The 20,604-nt window shown below is 42.7% G+C and overlaps 1 protein-coding gene across 2 annotated transcripts in view; it reads left to right on the forward strand.

The window, feature by feature from the left end:
- The window catches only part of fras1 (Fraser extracellular matrix complex subunit 1), a 212,828-nt gene that overhangs the window by 186,230 nt on the left and 5,994 nt on the right, over positions 1-20,604 (forward strand). For both annotated transcript variants that reach the window (XM_058069763.1, XM_058069762.1), the window contains 23 exons: positions 173-436; positions 2,116-2,304; positions 2,411-2,530; positions 2,641-2,820; positions 5,914-6,038; positions 6,110-6,250; positions 8,187-8,414; positions 10,365-10,478; positions 13,236-13,386; positions 13,463-13,622; positions 13,692-13,860; positions 15,151-15,397; positions 15,456-15,800; positions 15,870-16,030; positions 16,107-16,254; positions 16,342-16,547; positions 16,625-16,781; positions 16,854-17,054; positions 17,130-17,317; positions 17,456-17,731; positions 17,795-18,027; positions 18,103-18,263; positions 18,340-18,554. In XM_058069763.1, the coding sequence (XP_057925746.1) occupies positions 173-436; positions 2,116-2,304; positions 2,411-2,530; positions 2,641-2,820; positions 5,914-6,038; positions 6,110-6,250; positions 8,187-8,414; positions 10,365-10,478; positions 13,236-13,386; positions 13,463-13,622; positions 13,692-13,860; positions 15,151-15,397; positions 15,456-15,800; positions 15,870-16,030; positions 16,107-16,254; positions 16,342-16,547; positions 16,625-16,781; positions 16,854-17,054; positions 17,130-17,317; positions 17,456-17,731; positions 17,795-18,027; positions 18,103-18,263; positions 18,340-18,554 (4,379 nt within the window). The remainder of the gene's footprint in view (positions 1-172; positions 437-2,115; positions 2,305-2,410; positions 2,531-2,640; positions 2,821-5,913; positions 6,039-6,109; positions 6,251-8,186; positions 8,415-10,364; positions 10,479-13,235; positions 13,387-13,462; positions 13,623-13,691; positions 13,861-15,150; positions 15,398-15,455; positions 15,801-15,869; positions 16,031-16,106; positions 16,255-16,341; positions 16,548-16,624; positions 16,782-16,853; positions 17,055-17,129; positions 17,318-17,455; positions 17,732-17,794; positions 18,028-18,102; positions 18,264-18,339; positions 18,555-20,604) is intronic.

A 20,604-nucleotide genomic window follows, 5' to 3' on the forward strand; every position in this document is an offset into this window, starting at 1 on the left:
AAAGAAAAGCAAAAACGGACAAAGACGTCTTTATTATCCGGACTTGAAGATGGACGCGTTACAAGACTTAGTCATCGCTCATCGCTCATGACGACGACATCACTCTGTCTCCGCCAACGTGCAGCCTAACATGCTAACATGCTAACATGCTAACTTTTCCGTCCTCCTGCAGGGAAACTCCGCAGACGTCAGTTTTACGCCCAGCCCTTAGAGAACGGCCGTGTCCTCTCGCAGGGTTCCACCTTCACCTACCAGGACGTCCTGGATCGGTTGCTGGTCTACACGCCCGACACCGTCAGCGGCGGCTCGGACGAAATGGCCTTCACCGTCACCGATGGCGTCCACACGCACACCGGACACCTGCAGTTCACCATGGACGTCACCAGGAGCGAAGGGCCTCGCATGACCGTCAACAGAGGACTGCAGCTGCCGGCCGGTGGGATTATTTATTATTATTATATTATTATATTATTATATTATATTTCATATGCAGTAGTATGGAAAAGTATTGAACAAAAATGCAGTTTTTAAATGATACTTTTTATTACAAAGTGAGAAAAAACCCAAACCTACACCGATAGAACACTTAAAACATAACTGTAACATGAATTAGAGCTTTGGGACTCCAGCACACCACAGTGAGAGCCATTATCCACAAAAGACAGTGGCAGTAGTGAACCTTCCCACTAATCCAAGAGGTCACAAAAGACCCCACGACAACATGCAAAGAATACAGGTCTCACCTGACCCGGTTAAGGTCGGTGTTCATGAAACTGGTCCCAGAATCTCCATGATCCCAAACACTTTTGGGAAAATACTCTGTGGTCTGACCAGACAAAAGTTCAGTCAAGAGGTCACAAAAGACCCCACGACAACATCCAAAAAATACAGGTCTCGCTTGCCCCAGTTAAGGTCAGTGTTCCTGACACCGGGCAAAAACTACCTGAATGGCAGAGTTCCAAGACCAAAACCACTTCTGAAGAAAAATACCATTAATGCTTGTCCCAAAGACCTTTGGGAAAATACTCTGTGGTCTGACCAGACAAAAGTTCAGCCAAGAGGTCACAAAAGACCCCACAACAACATCCAAAGAATACAGGTCTCGCTTGCCCCAGTTAAGGTCAGTGTTCATGACACCGGGCAAAAACTACCTGAATGGCAGAGTTCCAAGACCAAAACCACTTCTGAACATTAATGCTAGTCCCAGAATCTCCATGATCCCAAAAGACCTTTGGGAAAATACTCTGTGGTCTGACCAGACAAAACTTCAGCCAAGAGGTCACAAAAGACCCCACGACAACATCCAAAGAATACAGGTCTCGCTTGCCCCAGTTAAGGTCAGTGTTCATGAAACTACCTGAATGGCAGAGTTCCAAGACCAAAACCACTTCTGAACAAAAAGACCATAAACGCTGGTCCCAGAATCTCCATGATCCCAAAGACCTTTGGGAAAGTACTCTGTGGTCTGACCAGACAAAAATTCAGCCAAGAGGTCACAAAAGACCCCACGACAACATCCAAAGAATACAGGTCTCGCTTGCCCCAGTTAAGGTCAGTGTTCATGAAACTACCTGAATGGCAGAGGTCCAAGACCAAAACCACTTCTGAACATGAATGCTGGTCCCAGAATCTCCATGATCCCAAAAGATCTTTGGGAAAATACTTTGTGGTCTGACCAGACAAAAGTTCAGCCAAGAGGTCACAAAAGACCCCACGACAACATCCAAAGAATACAGGTCTCACTTGCCCCAGTTAAGGTCAGTGTTCATGAAACTACCTGAATGGCAGAGTTCCAAGACCAAAACCACTTCTGAACATTAATGCTGGTCCCAGAATCTCTATGATCCCAAAGACCTTTGGGAAAATTCCCAAAGTCCACAGACTCTGTGGTCTGACCAGACAAAAGTTCAGAAACTGTTCAGAAAAAGAAGATCATAGCAAGAGTAAAATATGGTGGTGGTAGTGTGGTGGTCTGGGGCTGTTTTGTTGATTCAGGACCTGGAAGACTTGAATCGGAACCACACTTTTGCACACCACTCTATACGTGCACGACATAAATTCCGATTCTGTCCGATCCCAGTCCAGAAATGTGGACTCTGTGGCATCTTCTCACAGGTTCTTCATCTAAGATCAGCGAGCAGAACCTGAAGGGTACCGATTTGGACTCTGACAGCCTGAAGCTCAGATATGTTCTAACCAAAGACCCTCCCAGCGGCAAAGTCCTGCTCAGCAAGAGTGGACAAGCGGACAAGGTGTCAGTCAAAGGTCCCACGCAGAGCTTCACTCAGGAGGACGTCAACAAAGGTGGACTCTAAGTAGCTCCTCAGATCACAGTTCTTCCAGAACCGGTTCTGTCCACTCGAGAATCCCTGATGGAGTTTTACCGTATCGTGGTGTGTTTGTGTCCCAGGCCTGGTGCAGTACAGCCACGAGAAAGGCGAGAAGGGCGGGAGTCTGTCTTTCAAGTTCAACCTGGTGGACCCTGAAGGCAACAAACTGATCGACCAGTCGTTCTTCATCAGTGTGCTGGGTAGGTCTGAGGCGCCATCTTGACTTGGCGTCGCCACCGTTTCTCTAAAGATATCGATTCTGATTGGAAAACGGAGCTGAGATCGACCCAGTACCCTCTCCCCCCCGTAGAGGACCGCCTCCCTCCGTCCGTGGTGGTCAACAAAGGTCTGGTCCTGGATGAGAACACCCTGAAGAAGCTGACCACTCTGCAGCTCTCCGCCAGCGACCAGGACAGTGAACCCAGCGAGCTCGTCTATCGCATCACCAAGGAGACCAGCCTGGGACACCTGGAGAACGCCGCCAGTCCTGGTAGGACGCGCTTCCGGGGCGCCAGTAACATTGAATGCTACTCAGAATTCATAGGTTACTTGCCCGTTCCCTGAAAACTGGATAAAAACCCACTGAGTACCGGGTGGGAATTGAACTAGTATCTCAGGTACCTTGATCATCTTCAGGGTTGACATTTGTTCAAGACCTTCTTGCTCTGTTATACTTGCCTGATAGTTCATAGTTCATCATTCAAAAACAGAAAAAAAAATTAAAAATCATGATTTTCCTTCGGTACCTTGATCATCTTGAATAGGACAATTTGCCAGAGAAACAGAGATCATTCATTCATGTCTTGATTTATCTTGCATGTCATATAAAGTCAATGGAGTTATCGCCATTACATCAAGAGATTACATAAGAGGTTAGGGTTATGATTTCATTTTTACCTCATGTACCTTGATCATCTTGAGTGGGGCATTTTTTTCAAAATCAACAGGGTTGATTACATCAGTCAAAGTAACCATCAGTAATCCTCAACGATTTTAAATTTAAATTTTTTTCGCTAATATCAGCTTCTGTGTCTTGATTTATCTTGGATGTAATATAATGTCAATGGAATTATTGCCATTACATCAAACAATAATAATAATAATTAGGAGAAAAAAAGTTGAGAAAGATAAGAGGTTAGGGCTATGAATTCATTTTTACCTCATGTACCTTGATCATCTTGAGTGGGACATATTTTTTTTCAAAATCAACAGGCTTGTTTACATTATTCAAAGTGATCAACAGTAATCCTCAACAATTGGAAAATTTTAATTTTTCGCTAATCTCAGCTTTGGTGTCTTGATTGATCTTGGATGTAATATAAAGTTAATGGAATTATCACCATGACATCAAATAATAATAATAATAATAGTAATTAGGAGAAAAAAGTTGAGAAAGATAAGAGGTTAGGTTTATGATTTCATTTTTTCCTCACGTACCTTGATCATCTTGAGTGGGGCATTTTTTTCAAAATCAACAGGGTTGATTACATCAGTCAAAGTAACCATCAGTAATCCTCAACAATTTGAAAATTTAAATTTTTTTCGCTAATATCAGCTTCTGTGTCTTGATTTATCTTGGATGTCATATAAAGTCAATGGAATTATCGCCATTACATGAAACAATAATAATAATAATAATAATAATAATTAGGAGAAAAAAGTTGAGAAAGATAAGAAGATATTTCATTTTTACCTCATGTACCTTGATCATCTTGGGAAAAAGAAATTCAAAAAAAATCAACGCCCTCCCTGCTTTGGAATTATTGCATTGAATTAAACAATAATGAAAACATTGGAAATGATGATTTACAACAAATCTTATGCAATTTCACTTTTACCTCCGGTACCTTGATCATCTTGAATGGGACATTTTTTTTTTTCAAACTCAACAACCTGTTTAACATCAATAGAATTATTGCCATTAATGATGAATGGGGTAGGGGTTACAACAAATACTATACACAATTTCACTCTCGTTCCTTGATCATCTTGAGTTGGATGTTCATCAAAATCCACAAGGTTCTTGTTCCTGCTCTCTGGTAGCTATTGATGGTGATGGACGTTCCACAGGGTTCTTGCAGAAAATGCTCGACCTCGATGGTGTTGTGTTTGGTATCGGGTACAGACCTCATGGATGGTTCACCATCAATCAAAACATTGGAAATGATAATTTACAACAAATGTTATGCAATTTCACTTTTACCTCCGGTACCTTGATCATCTTGAGTGGGACATTTTTTTTGAAAATCAACGCCCTCCTTGGTCTGGAATTATTGCATTGAATTAAACAATAATGAAAACATTGGAAATGACGATTTACAACAAATGTTATGTAATTTCACTTTTGCCTCTGGTACCTTGATCATCTTAAGTGGGACATTTTTTTTTAAATCAACGCCCTCCTTGGTCTGGAATTATTGCATTGAATTAAACAATAATGAAAACATTGGAAATGATGATTTAGAACAAATGTTATATAATTTCACTTTTGCCTCTGGTACCTTGATCATCTTGAGTGGGACATTTTTTTTTTAAATCAACGCCCTTCTTGGTCTGGAATTATTGCATTGAATTAAACAATAATGAAAACATTGGAAATGACGATTTACAACAAATGCTATGCAAATTCACTTTTACCTCCGGTACCTTGATCATCTTGAGTGGGACATTTTTTTTTAATCAACGCCCTCCTTGCTCTAGAATTATTGCATTGAATTAAACAATAATGAAAACATTGGAAATTATTATTTACAACAAATGTTATGTAATTTCACTTTTACCTCCGGTACCTTGATCATCTTGAATGGGACATTTTTTTTTCAAAATCAATGCCCTCTTTGCTCTGGAATTATTGCATTGAATTAAACGATAATGAAAACATTGGAAATGACGATTTACAACAAATGCTATGCAAATTCACTTTTACCTCCGGTACCTTGATCATCTTGAGTGGGACATTTTTTTTTTGAAAATCAACGCCCTCCTTGGTCTGGAATTATTGCATTGAATTAAACAATAATGAAACATTGGAAATGATGATTTACAACAAATGTTATATAATTTCACTTTTGCCTCTGGTACCTTGATCATCTTGAGTGGGACATTTTTTCACCATTACATTACATGGATGCATCACCGTCTTGAAGCATTTCACTCTAATTTCTTCTCTGAAGGCAACGTCAGGCGGCTTGAAGCATCCTGCTGCAGCTCATTAGCGGCAATAAAGCATCCGTAATGTTTCCGACGAAGGCTTCCGCTGAGTCTCCGCCCGCTAAATTGTCTTTGGCGTTCTGCCTGTCGTTAGCATCGCAGCCGATTACGTCTCCCTGCCGCCGCGCTTTCATTTCGCCGACCAGACGCCTTGTTAGAGAGAGCTTGTTCTTCGTCGGCGTGGAGTTTATTGTCTTGTTAGCATGATGGACGATGATGGAGGACGGAGATGTATGGCAAGGATGCCTCAACAAATCAGGGTGTCCTAAATGCTTATTTTACTGTTGCCTCTGGAACCTTGATCATCTTGAGTGGGAAAGGAACACATGCCCGCAAGACATGCTGGGTACACTATGTGATTTTTGTCCTCCAGGCACCCGCATCGATACGTTCACGCAAGCCGACCTGGCGTCACGCAGCATCCAGTACGTGCACACCAGCGAGGAAGAAAAGCACGCCGACCAGTTCTCCTTCACCGTGTCGGACGGGACCAATGAGGTGAAACGCCGTGTTCTCCTTCCCGCTCCGTTGCCGGATGTTTGACGGACGCTTTGTTGTCTCCAACAAAGGTGGCCCAGACCTTCTACATCACCATCAAACCTGTGGACGACTCACTGCCGCTGCTGCTGGTCCCCGGCATGCGGGTGCAGGAGGGGGTCAGGAAGACCATCACGGAGTTTGAACTGAAGGCCACCGATGCCGACACAGAGGTAAGGACGCGAGGGACGCCGACGTATCGCAGGTTCCATGAACTGTCCACAGCTGGCAAAAGCATGATGCACGAGTGCTGCTGGCACCGAGCGGATGCGGTTCATTTTTGGACAATGTACTGTGACATTCTGAAGACTCTCCCTTGATGGTGACTGTGTCACGATCTTGAGATGCATGAGTCCTGCCAGCATTGGGGAGCTGTGGTTTATATTTGAAAAAAGGAATTCCAACAGGTACTCTTGACATTCTGAAGATTTACTCCTTTGATGGTGATACCTCTAAGGTCTTGGGATACATGAGTGCTGTTGGCATTGGGGAGCTCAGGTTCATTATTGGAAAAAGTAATTCCAACACGTACTCTTGACATTCTGAAGATTTGCTCCTTTGATGGTGATACCTCTAAGGTATTGGGATACATGAGTGCTGCCAGCATTGGGGAGCTGTGGTTTATTTTTGAAAAAAGTAATTCGAACACGTACTCTTGACATTCTGAAGATTTGCTCCTTTGATGGTGATGGCTCTAAGGTCTTGGGATACATGAGTGCTGCTGGCATTGGGGAGCTCAGGTTCATTATTGGAAAAAGTAATTCCAACACGTACTCTCGACATTCTGAAGATTTGCTCCTTTGATGGTGATAGCTTTAAGGTCTTGGGATACATGAGTGCCGCCGGCATCGGGGAGCTGTGGTTTATATTTGAAAAAAGTAATTCCAACACTTACTCTCGACATGCTGAAGATTTGCTCCTTTGATGGTGATAGCTTTAAGGTCTTGAGATACATGAGTGCTGCTGGCATTGGGGAGCTCAGGTTCATTATTGGAATAAGTAATTCCAATACGTACTCTCGACATTCTGAAGATTTGCTCCTTTGATGGTGATACCTCTAAGGTCTTGGGATACATGAGTGCTGCTGGCATTGGGGAGCTCAGGTTCATTTTTGGAAAAAGTAATTCCAACACGTGCTGTGATATTCTGAAGATTTGCTTCCTTGATGGAACAAGTGCTTTTGGGATAGGTGAGTTGCGGTTCAGTGAGGGGAAACATGAATTCCAATGCAAGTGAGACGCAAAATAATTGTGTCTTGCCTACAGGCAAGCATGGTGCATGAGTGCTACCTGCACTCACTGAATTACAATACGTACTGTGACATTGTTCTTCATCGAACTTGATGACTTAAATTGTCAATGTCAGCAAGATAACCGTGTCTTGCTTACAGGCAAGCATGGTGCATGAGTGCTACCAGCACCCAATTACAACGATTACACACATATTGTTCTTCATAGAATTTGGTGACTTAAATTGTCAATGTCAGCAAGATAATGGTGTCTTACCTACAGGAAGGCATGGTGCATGAGTGCTACCAGCACTGAATTATACAACACGTACTGTGACATTGTTCATAGAACTTGGTGACTTAAATTGTCAATGTCAGCAAGATAATTGTGTCCTGCCATGCTGCAAGCATGGTGCATGAGTGCTACCAGCACCCAATTACAACGATTACACACATATTGTTCTTCATAGAATTTGGTGACTTAAATTGTCAATGTCAGCAAGATAATTGTGTCTTGCCTACAGGTAGGCATGGTGCATGAGTGCTACCTGCACTGAATTACAAGGCATACTGTGACATTGTTCATATAACTTGGTGACTTAAATTGTCAATGTCAGCAAGATAATTGTGTCTTGCCTATAATCAAGCATGGTGCATGAGTGCTGCCGGAATTTGTGAGCTGCGGTTTAGGGTGAGGATAACATGGATTTCAATGCAAGTGAGTCTTGCCGTGGCGTTAGTAGCTTCACAATTTGGGCGGCACGAGTGCTGCCGGCAATGGGTGAGTTGCGGTTCACTGAGTGAAACATCGAGACTTTGACCACAATGTGGACGTTCACAGTGACATGTACTGTAAATGGCTCCAATCCGGCGTCTCCTAGGCGGAGTCCATCGTCTTCACCGTGGTGCAGCCCCCCCGCCACGGCACCATCGAGCGCACCAGCAACGGGCAGCACTACAGGCAGACGGGCAGCTTCAGCATGGACGACGTCTACCAGAACCGCATCAGCTACAACCACGACGGCTCCAACTCGCTCAAGGACCGCTTCAGCTTCACGGTGGCCGACGGCGCCAACCTGCTCTTCATGGTGGAGGACGGCGGCAAGGAGGTGAGGCGTCCGTGATGTCGGGTGGAGGCGTCTCGCTCCGCTGTGGTAAAAAAAAATCAGGGTCGAATCCCCAAGAGAAGTGAGGCTTTGCTTGTGTAAAAGCAGATTTTCCCAGGCACTTCCTGTTTTATAACTTAAGATTTTATCCTTCTGCTCCCTGGAGAAAGACGTTTGCTGGAGCGTGAAACAAAATAGGGAAGAGTTGGGAGGTTTTTTCAAGGTCAGGAAGTATTCGAGTGTCATTTTTTTTTTTGCAGAATATCGGATTCACTGGTGCAAATATGAAGACATATTACAGAAATGCTGACTGTTTTATTAAATATTATGCACTCTTTGTGTCTAACTATAATAAAGTTTGGATGCAGTTCAAACACGGGTTCAAATTCAGAATTAAAATTCTCTCTTTGCTCCTTTGATGGTGATAGCTCTAAGGTCTTGGGATACATGAGTGCTGCCAGCATTGGGGAGCTGTGGTTTATATTTGAAAAAAGTAATTCCAACACGTACTCTTGACATGCTGAAGATTTGCTCCTTTGATGGTGATACCTCTAAGGTCTTGGGATACATGAGTGCTGCTGTCATTGGGGAGCTCAGGTTCATTTTTGGAATAAGTAATTCCAACATGTACTCTTGACATGCTGAATATTTGCTCCTTTGATGGTGATACCTCTAAGGTCTTGGAATACATGAGTGCTGCTGGCATTGGGGAGCTGTGGTTTATATTTGAAAAAAGTAATTCCAACACATACTCTTGACATGCTGAAGATTTGCTCCTTTGATGGTTATAGCTCTAAGGTCTTGGGATACATGAGTGCTGCCAGCATTGGGGAGCTGTGGTTTATATTTGAAAAAAGTAATTCCAACACGTACTCTTGACATTCTGAAGATTTGCTCCTTTGATGGTGATAGCTCTGAGGTCTTGGGATACATGAGTGCTGCTGGCATTGGGGAGCTCAGGTTCATTATTGGAATAAGTAATTCCAACACGTAGTCTTGACATGCTGAAGATTTGCTCCTTTGATGGCGATAGCTCTAAGGTCTTGGGATACATGAGTGCTGCCAGCATTGGGGAGCTGTGGTTTACATTTGAAAAAAGTAATTCCAACACATACTCTTGACATTCTGAAGATTTGCTTCTTTGATGGTGATAGCGCTAAGGTCTTGGGATACATGAGTGCTGCCAGCATTGGGGAGCTGTGGTTTACATTTGAAAAAAGTAATTCCAACACATACTCTTGACATTCTGAAGATTTGCTTCTTTGATGGTGATAGCTCTGAGGTCTTGGGATAAATGAGTGCTGCCAGCATTGGGGAGCTCAGGTTCATTATTGGAATAAGTAATTCCAAAATGTACTGGAATAGGTGAGCTGCGGTTCAGCGAGGGGAAACATGAATTCCAACGCAAGCAAATAATTGTGTCTTGCCTACGGGCAAAGCATGATGCATGAGTGCTACCTGCACTGAATTACAACACATACTGTGACATAACACAAGCAGCTCAAACCATCCCATGCACGTCCAAAAATGTGTCACCCCAAAATAATATATGCATGAGTGTCTTTTAGCTGTCATTAACATATTTGCGTTTAATTATATTCGAATATAATTAAGAGTGCATGATAATTAAGATAACTCGGAAAAAAACATTTATGTGTTGAGGGGTAAAAAAAAAGGAGCACACACAAAAAAAAAAAATTGCCAAGACCTCCATAGCGTCACACCAGCTGCACAGAGCATGTACCCGAATACAGTGCACCTTGCTGGGCTACGCCAAGTGGCTCCTCCTGCTCTACAGGCTGGTTCCTCTGATAGCCGCGATGTGGTAATGTCGTGATGTCTGATTAGGACAAATGCACCACAGCACCAAACACGGGACATTGTAAGGTTTTCGCCACCCCGTTTCTTGACATCTTCATCGTGGTTGTCAATCAAAGCATTTTTATTTTCCAGATCGTGACGGCGGCCCCCCAGAAATTTAAGATCGATATTCTTCCGGTGGACGACGGAACTCCTCGTATCGTCACCAACCTGGGCCTGCAGTGGCTGGAGTACATGGACAACAAGGTGTGTGTTTCTGAGAACAGCATAGAAGGCCTGATTACAACCTTCTAAAGACCATTATTTTTTAATCTAAAACAATTTAAAAAATAATTAGAAAATTTGATTTAAAAAAATTTGAAATTTCTTACTTTTTTTATTTTTATGTATTTTCTCCATTCCTATATATTTATGTATTATTCGACCATGAGGCCATTATTTATTTAATCTAAAAAAAAAAGTAAAACATTCACAAATTAATTTGAAAAGTTTATTTAAAAAAATTACAACATTTTAAAGAATATATCTGAAATGCTTAATTTTTTTAGGTACTTTCTCTTCATATATATTCATGTATTATTAAACCATTATTTTTTTATCTAAAAAATTAAAACATTCAAAAATAAATTAATTTGAAAATTTGATTAAAAACTTGATAACATTTTAAAGAATACATTTTAAAATGCTTCATTTTTTATTTTTATGTATTTTCTCTTCATATATATTTATTTATGTATTATTAGACCATGAGACCATTATTTCTTTTATCAAAAAAATTAAAACATTCAAAAATAAATTAATTTGATTTTTTTATAATAACATTTTAAAGAATACATATGAAAATTCTGCATTTATTTTTTATTTTTACGTATTTTCTCTTCATATATATTTATGTTATTTATATTAGACCATTATTTTTTTATCTAAAAAATGTAAACATTGGAAAATGAATTAATTTGAAAATCAGAAAATGGTCTAAAAATAAGCAAAAAAATTAAAAGGATACTTGAAAATTAAAAAAAAATTGAAAAAAATTAATTTTTTCAATTTTCTATATTTTTTTATTCATATAGATTTATGAAATATTAGACCACAAGACCAGTAAGTTTTTGTAATCTAAAAAAATAAAATATTTAAAAAATAAATCCTTTTGAGTATTCAAAAAAAAATTATATTAAAATAATTTTAAAAAATTTAAATTAAACCTAAAAATGCTGAAATTAGGCAAATAAAATGTGATAAATATTAGGCTGTATTCAACCATGAAATGATGATTTATTAATTATGGTGAACGCTTACTGTAGTGAGTGATGTTATCTTTACCATCACTGTTAATTAATATTTATTTATTACTTTCAGAGCACTATTTAAATAAAATTCTAAAATTAATTAATTGATTAATAGGTATTTTGAAAAGAATAATGCAAAAATTATTATTTCATAATCATAATTCCGCATCATTTATATACATGCAGTTATCAAAATATTCTTAATTTAGGCCACAAATGTGTGCAATTTGTGCATAATCAATTTAGCTCACAGGTTTTTTTTAGGGGGAGTCCACCTCCAAAGCCAAAAATACCAAAACTGCCTCCCTTGATTGCAGACACTGATGGGTGATTAATTTAATTTGCCGTTAGCTAATTAGTTTTTCATCCTTAATGGCGTTAAAGGAGTGTCATCACTGCCAGCTTCAATTAGTGGAATCGACATTGCTTGTATGACAGCACCCCCTGCTGGTTGGAACAATGCACTACAACATGATACTGCCCAATGAAATACAATTACATTGGGCATGCTCGGGACCCCTCACCAGGGAGGCTCCTTGAGGGACCCAGACTAGAGGCCCTGCTACCCTACGCTTGTATCCTTGACCTCGTTCTTTGGGTCAGCCACCCCTAATGGACTCCAGGATGGCCGGGTATTCTGAACTGCCATTTGGAGCATATGAAATGACCCTCCCGTTTGGGGGGGCTCGCCGCCACTCCAGAGTAGAACAAGGTCCAGCCCCTCTTGAGGGGTTTGGTTCCGGAACCCAAATTGTGGGTTCAGGTGAATGTCTCAGTTCAGGCTCTTTCCCCACCAGAGAAGTGACATTCCATATCCCAAGAATCAGATTTGACCCCCAAGGACCGGTCACCCAAGGCGCCCACACTTGACCACCACCCAAAACACAACACACCGGACCCTTATGTTTGACCCCGGAGGTCTACAAGGGGGAGATCCCGTGTGGCTTCTTTGGGCTTGACCCGGCTGGGCCCCACGGCTGAAGGCCCGAATCAGGTACTCATCCTGGGCCCCACGACTGAAGGCCCGACCACCAGGTACTCGTCCTGGGCCCCAACAGCTGAAGGCCCGAACACCAGGTACTCGTCCTGGGCCCCACAGCTGAAGGCCCGACCACTAAGTACTCGTCCTGGGTCCCACGGCTGAAGGCCCGACCTCCAGGTACTCATCCTCGGTCCCACGGCTGAAGGCCCGACCACCGGGTACTCGTCCCGGGCCTCACGTCTGAAGGCCCGACCACCAGGTACTCGTCCTGGACCCCACGGCTGAAGGCCTGACCACAAGGTACTTGTCTCGGGCCCCACGGATGAAGGCCCGACCACCAGGTACTCGTCCTGGGCCTCACGTCTGAAGGCCCGACCACCAGGTACTCATCCTGGGCCCCACGGCTGAAGGCCCGACCACCAGGTACTCATCCCGGGCCTGGCACCAGGGCGAGGCCCCGGTATCCCACGTCTGGGTGAGGTGCGGTCTCTCCTCTTTCAAGTCTTCATAAGGGTCTTCTGAATCCTTCTTGGTCTGGCCCGTCACTTAGGACCTGTTTACCTTTGGAGACCCCACCAGGGGCATTTAGCCCCAGACAACATAAGTCCTCGGATCATTCTGGCACCAAACCCCTCCACCATGGGGGCGACTCTTGGTCGACGCGGGTCAGGACTTAACGACGATGGGGCGAATGTCCAATCCAGACCATAATGATCGTACATCTCATCCCAGGCGACCAACCTCATCACCAAGAAGGAGCTGCTGACCATGGACCCGGACACAGACGACGGTCAGTTGGTCTACGAGGTCACCACGGAACCCAAACACGGCTTCCTGGAGAGCAAAGCCAAACCCGGCAGCCGCGCCGGCACCTTCACTCAAGGTGACCTTCTCCATCTTTGCTGTTTCGTGGTCAAAACCCGATAATCCTAACCTGTCGTTTTCTCCCGCCTCCTCAGCTGACGTCAACCTGGGCCTGATCCGCTACGTTCTCCACCAGGAGAGCGCCCAGGAGACCATGGACACCTTCAAGTTCCTGGTGAAGGACAGCAAACCCAACGTGGTCAGCGACAACGTCTTCCACATCCAGTGGTCCCTCATCAGCTTTGAGCACCGAAGGTTAGCATCTTGTAGCGACGCCGCCTTTCGGGATCGACAACTCTTGACTTCCTGTTGACGTCCTCTCAGCTACAACGTGACGGAGAAGGCCGGCACCGTAGCTGTGACGGTGAAGCGTAGCGGTAACCTCAACCAGTACGCCATCGTGCTGTGTCGCACCGAGCAAGGCAGCGCCACCTCCAGCAGCAGCGTGGGATCGCGGCCGGGTCAGCAGGACTACGTGGAATATGCCGGACAGGTAAGATCTATTTTAAAATAAATAATAATAAATAAAATAAAATAAATAAAATTCCAATTTAATATTTCAAGTTTAAATATTTATTACAGTTTTTAATATATTATAATAAATATTAAATTTTTAAAAACATTTAAATATTTAATATAGTTTTAAAATATATTATATTAAATATTATGAAAATATTTAAATATTTAATATGTTTTTTTTACAGTTTTATTTTCATAAATGTCAGCATTTTGCGGGGCGTCAATGGTGTCTTCATTTTAAGCTGTATTATAACTATTGTTTTTTAATTTTATTTAAATGTTACTTTTTATTGTTTTTTTATTTTTACTATTTTTTACTCATTTTTATTTCATTTTATCTGTACATAAACGTAAACATATTGAACTTTAAATTTGATATTTTTGTGTAAATGTGTAAATGCCATTTTTAAAATAATTTTCTCAATTTCTTATAATAAACAAAACAAATTGCGAATAATTAATTCCAATTAATAAAGTTTTTTTAAACAGCATTTTTAGGTCAGTGGTTTCCTCATGGTACAATCTTACATTTTAGAATTTTTACATTTTTATTTATTTCATTTTTAATACTTTTAATTACATTTTATCTGTGGAATAAATGCCAATATTTCCAACTGAAAATCTCACATTTTGTGTAAATGTAATGTCATTTTTGATTAATTATATTTTTTTTCAAGTTTTTTTCACAAACGAAAAATTTTTTAAAAATGTTAAAAATGTTTAAAAGCATTTTTTTGTCATGGGTTTTCTCATGGCAATCTTTATTTTAACTGTACTTATTGTTGTTTTGGGTTTTTTACATTTTTATTTGTTTTATTTTAACTTTCTAAAATAATTTAATTTTTTTACTGATTTTAATAAAATTTTTATGTATGAATAAATGTAAACGTATTGAACTTAAAAATTGGCATTTTGTGTAAATATAAAAGTGGCATTTTTGACTTGATGTAACGCTCGTTAACATTTTTTAAGTAGTATTTTTTTCAGTGAATGTCTGCATGTTTATGTATTTTTTGATTGGATAAAAAAAATTTTTTTAAGTTTTTCCTATTTTGAAAAATTTTATTTTTGCTTGTTTTTGTTGAATTTTTTTTTGTTTATATTTTAGTGTGCCTTTCCAGGCCTACTCTTGTACTGCGTGTCTAATTTCATGAATTAATAATTAATTAATCGATTAATTGATTAATTAATCAATAACCTGTAATCATCAATATCAGAATGATACGGTAAAATTTGGGTCAGTCACAGTTTTGTCCGACGTCAGGTCCAGTTTGACGAGCGCGAGGACGTGAAGGTGTGCACCATCGTCATCAACGACGACAAAGTGTTTGAGGGCGTGGAGAACTTCCACGTGGAACTGAGCATGCCCGTTTACGCCCTACTGGGCGGGAACACGCGAGCGGTGGTCAACATCAACGACACCGAGGACGAGCCCACGCTGCAGTTCGACAAGAAGACGTACCACGTCAACGAGAGCGCCGGCCTCATCCACGCGCCCGTCGAGCGAAAAGGTACGCTAATAATCGACCAACAATCGCAACACCATGTGACTTCCACTTCCTGTTCAAGGCGACACGTCCAGCACCGTATCGGCTCTGTGCTACACAGTGGCCAAGTCGGCTCAGGGAAGCAGCCTCCACGCTTTGGAATCCGGTTCCGACTATAAAAGTCGTGGGATGACTTCGGATAACCGCGTGGTCTTCGGTCCCGGCGTTAGCATGTCCACTTGCGACGTCAGGCTAATCGACGACAGCGAGTACGAGCTGTCCGAGGAGTTCGAACTGGTGCTGTCGGACACCTCGGATAACGCCCGAATGGGAGACGTGACTGTGGCCAAGGTGGTCATCGACGGACCCAACGACGCGTCGACGGTTTCTCTGGGGAACGCCACGTTTACGTTCAGCGAAGATGCCGGTATGAGCTAACGCTAACTCGAACTAAATTGATTGACTTCCCTTGTCAAATATTTCGATTCCCGTCCAGGAACAATTGAAATTCCGGTGCTCCGCCACGGAAGCGATCTGTCCTCAGTGACTTCGGTGTGGTGCGCTACCCGACCTTCTGATCCACCTTCAGCCAGCCCGGGCGTTGACTACATTCCCAGTTCCAAGAAGGTGGAATTCAAGCCCGGAAAAACGGAAGAGGTCAGGATATCGAGTTTTCCGTTTTTCGCAACCAAGCAACCAACCAAAGAGTCGTCCATTTTTCCATACTTTGCAGACCTGCAGTTTGACCATCATGGATGACATCCAGAATCCGTCCATTGAGGGATCTGAGTCCTTTGTGGTCTTCCTGAGTTCTCCACAAGGGGCGGTTCTCCAAGAACCGTACGAGTCCAACGTTGTCATCACCGACACCTTCCAGGACAGTACGTCAACACCCGATTTTTGATTGATGATTGGCATGTCACGGATCCACGACGTGTTCGATCTTCCTGATTGGATCCGCATCTCAGTTCCCAGCATGCAGTTCGAGAAGATCGCCTACACGGTCAAGGAACGAGACGGCACCTTGCAGATCCCCGTCATCCGTACAGGCGATCTGTCCTTCAAGTCGTCGGTGCGATGCTTCACGCGCACAATGTCGGCGATGGTGATGGACGACTTTGACGAGAGGAGGAACGTGGACGAGTTCGGAATCACGTTCCTCCGCGGGGAGAAGGTCAACTGAGGTTCAGATGTTTGACGTGGACACCTAAGTATTTGTCTACAAGTATGCATGTGGATCTCGTGTTCTAGGTGAAGAACTGCACGGTTCACGTGATGGACGACTCTGTGTTTGAACCCGAAGAGGAGTTCCAGGTGCACCTCGGGACGCCGCGTGGAGACCACTGGAGTGGCGCCATGATCGGCGAACGGGACATGGTCACCGTCACCATCACCAATGACGAAGATGGTAACCGTGTTTATTTGTCGTGTTTGTCGTCATCGACGATGAGTCAGTCCATGTACCCGTATCTTTCTCAAGCGCCCACCATCGAGTTCGAGCAAGCGTCCTATCAGGTTCGAGAACCTCCAGGTCCGGACGGTATCGAGGTCCTCAACATCAAAGTCATCCGCCGTGGAGATCTGGATCGCACCTCCAAGATCCGTTGCAGCACCAGAGATGGTTCAGCCCAATCGGGAGTAGACTACAATCCCAGGAGCAGGGTTCTCAAATTCACCCCTGGTACGTCTTAAGGAACTGAACGGGAATTCCGAATTAGTCCTTACGATGGATGTCATCGTTTTGTGTTCTTCTCAGGGTTGGACCACATCCTCTTCAAGGTGGAAGTTGTGTCCAACGAGGACAGGGAGTGGCACGAGTCCTTCTCGGTGGTCCTCGGCCCTGATGACCCGGTAGAGGCAGTGCTTGGGGAGATCACTACGGCAACGGTGACCATTCTGGACCAGGAGGCTGCTGGAAGTCTCATCCTGCCCTCACCACCTATTGTAAGGAAACTAAGTGTTGTCATCCGACCCACCACGGGACTTGAATGGTTTCGGTTCTGTAAACCTGGTGCAGTTTTTGGCAACTTTTAGATGGTGCATATGTGGTTCAGGTGTCAGTTTGTGGGCCTTCATCCTCAGGTGGTGTCCCTTGCCGACTACGATCACGTCCAGGAAGTGACCAAGGAGGGTAGTAAGAAGACTCCGTCCCCGGGTTACCCCCTGGTCTGCGTCACGCCCTGCGACCCCCATTACCCCAAATACTCGGTAATGAAAGAGCGTTGCGAGGAAGCGGGCATCAACCAAACCCAGGTCCACTTCTCCTGGGAGGTGGCGGCACCCACCGACACCAATGGGGCGCGCTCGCCCTTCGAGACGGTCACGGACACGACGCCCTACACGAGCGTCAACCACATGGTATGATCGATGATCCGTACTGGTTTTCATTAAGTCCTAATTGAGTGTCTACGGTTGTCTCAGGTCCTGGACGGCATCTACTTCAGCCGACGTTTCCATGTTCGATGTGTAGCTCAAGCCCGAGACAAGGCGGGCCACCTCGGGACCCCGCTCAGGAGCAACATCGCCACCATCGGGACCGAGGGCTCCATCTGCCACACCCCCGTGACTACCGGAACCGCCAGAGGTTTCCAGGCTCAGTCCTTTATCGCGACGCTCAAATACTTGGACGTCAAACACAAAGAACACCCCAACAGGTGAGGGGGGACCACACGGCACCGGATTTCGGATTGGGGCCGATTTCTTGATCTGGTTTTTGAATCCCTTCTCAGGATCCATATCTCGGTGCAGATCCCGCACCAGGACGGTATGCTACCCCTGGTGTCGACCATGCCGCTGCATAACCTGCACTTCCTTCTGTCGGAGTCCATCTACCGACAGCAGCATGTCTGCTCCAACCTGGTCACCCTCAAAGACCTGCAGGGACTCTCGGGTAAGCCGGACCGCGTTCAAAGGGGCGGTCAACAGAGCAGGATTTGTCATGTCCGATCTCTCCATCTTGTTCTCAGAGACCGGTTTCCTGGAGGACGTGTCCTACGACAGCATTTCCCTGGGGCCGGGCTACGACCGCCCCTACCAGTTCGACCCCGCCGCGCGGGAGGCCAAGAGCATCCAGCTGTACAAGCACCTTAATCTCAAAAGCTGCATCTGGACCTTTGACGCCTACTACGACATGACGGAGCTCATCGACGTCTGCGGAGGTTCTGTCACCGCCGACTTTCAGGTGAGGACGTTACGGCACGCCGTTTTGCTCGACTGCGTTACGTGTTACTGCGTTACGTGTTGACATGTTTCCTTCTGCAAGGTTTGGTGCTATGTTTTGGGTAGCAACATTTTATGTTATGATGTCATAGTTTCATATTGCAATGTTTCGCATTATGACGTTTCATGTTATGACGTTTTGTGTTATGATGTTTCATGTTATGACGTTTCATTTTACGGCGTTTTGTGTTATGACGTATCATGGTTGTGATGTTTTGTGTTGCAACATTTTATGTTATGATGTCATAGTTTCATATTGCGATGTTTCATGTTATGACGTTTCATGTTATGATGTTTCATGTTATGGCGTTTCATTTTACGGCGTTTTGTGTTATGACGTATCATGGTTGTGATGTTTTGTGTTGCAACATTTTATGTTATGATGTCATAGTTTCATATTGCGATTTTTCCCATTATGACGTTTCATGTTATGGCGTTTCATGTTATGGCGTTTCATGTTATGGTGTTTCATGTTATGGCGTTTTGTGTTATGACGTATCATGGTTGTGATGTTTTGTGTTGCAACATTTTATGTTATGATGTCAGTTTCATATTGCGATGTTTCGCATTATGACGTTTCATGTTATGGCGTTTCATGTTATGGCGTTTCATGTTATGGCGTTTCATGTTATGACGTTTCATTTTACGACTTTTTGTGCTATGACTTATCATGGTTGTGATGTTTTGTGTTGCAACATTTTATGTTATGATGTCATAGTTTCATATTGCGATGTTTCATGTTATGACGTTTCATGTTATGATGTTTCATGTTATGACGTTTCATTTTACGGCGTTTTGTGTTATGACGTATCATGGTTATGTTGTTTTGTGTTGCAACATTTTATGTTATGATGTCATAGTTTCATATTGCGATTTTTCCCATTATGACGTTTCATGTTATGGCGTTTCATGTTATGGCGTTTCATGTTATGGTGTTTCATGTTATGGCGTTTTGTGTTATGACGTATCATGGTTGTGATGTTTTGTGTTGCAACATTTTATGTTATGATGTCAGTTTCATATTGCGATATTTCGCATTATGACGTTTCATGTTATGGCGTTTCATGTTATGGCGTTTCATGTTATGACGTTTCATTTTACGACTTTTTGTGCTATGACTTATCATGGTTGTGATGTTTTGTGTTGCAACATTTTATGTTATGATGTCATAGTTTCATATTGCGATGTTTCATGTTATGACGTTTCATGTTATGATGTTTCATGTTATGACGTTTCATTTTACGGCCTTTTGTGTTATGACGTATCATGGTTATGTTGTTTTGTGTTGCAACATTTTATGTTATGATGTCATAGTTTCATATTGCGATTTTTCCCATTATGACGTTTCATGTTATGACGTTTCATGTTATGACAATTCATGTTATGATGTTTCATTTTACGACTTTTTGTGCTATGACGTATCATGGTTGTGATGTTTTGTGTTGCAACATTTTATGTTATGATGTCATAGTTTCATATTGCGGTGTTTCGCATTATGACGTTTCATGTTATGACTTTTTGTTATGATGTTTCATGTGATGACGTTTCATTTTATGGCGTTTTGTGCTATGACGTATCATGGTTGTGATGTTTTGTGTTGCAACATTTTATGTTATGATGTCATAGTTTCATATTGCGATGTTTCGCATTATGACGTTTCATGTTATGACTTTTTGTTATGATGTTTCATGTGATGACGTTTCATTTTACGGCGTTTTGTGCTATGACGTATCATGGTTGTGATGTTTTGTGTTGCAACATTTTATGTTATGATGTCAGTTTCATATTGCGATGTTTCGCATCATGACGTTTCATGTTATGACTTTTTGTTATGATGTTTCATGTTATGACGTTTCATTTTATGGCGTTTTGGGCTATGACATATCATGGTTGTGATGTTTTGTGTTGCAACATTTTATGTTATGATGTCATAGTTTCATATTGCGATGTTTCGCATTATGACGTTTCATGTTATGACGTTTCATGTTATGACGTTTCATTTTACGGCGTTT

Source organism: Doryrhamphus excisus, chromosome 4 (assembly GCF_030265055.1).
Source record: "Doryrhamphus excisus isolate RoL2022-K1 chromosome 4, RoL_Dexc_1.0, whole genome shotgun sequence".
NCBI lineage: Eukaryota > Metazoa > Chordata > Actinopteri > Syngnathiformes > Syngnathidae > Doryrhamphus > Doryrhamphus excisus.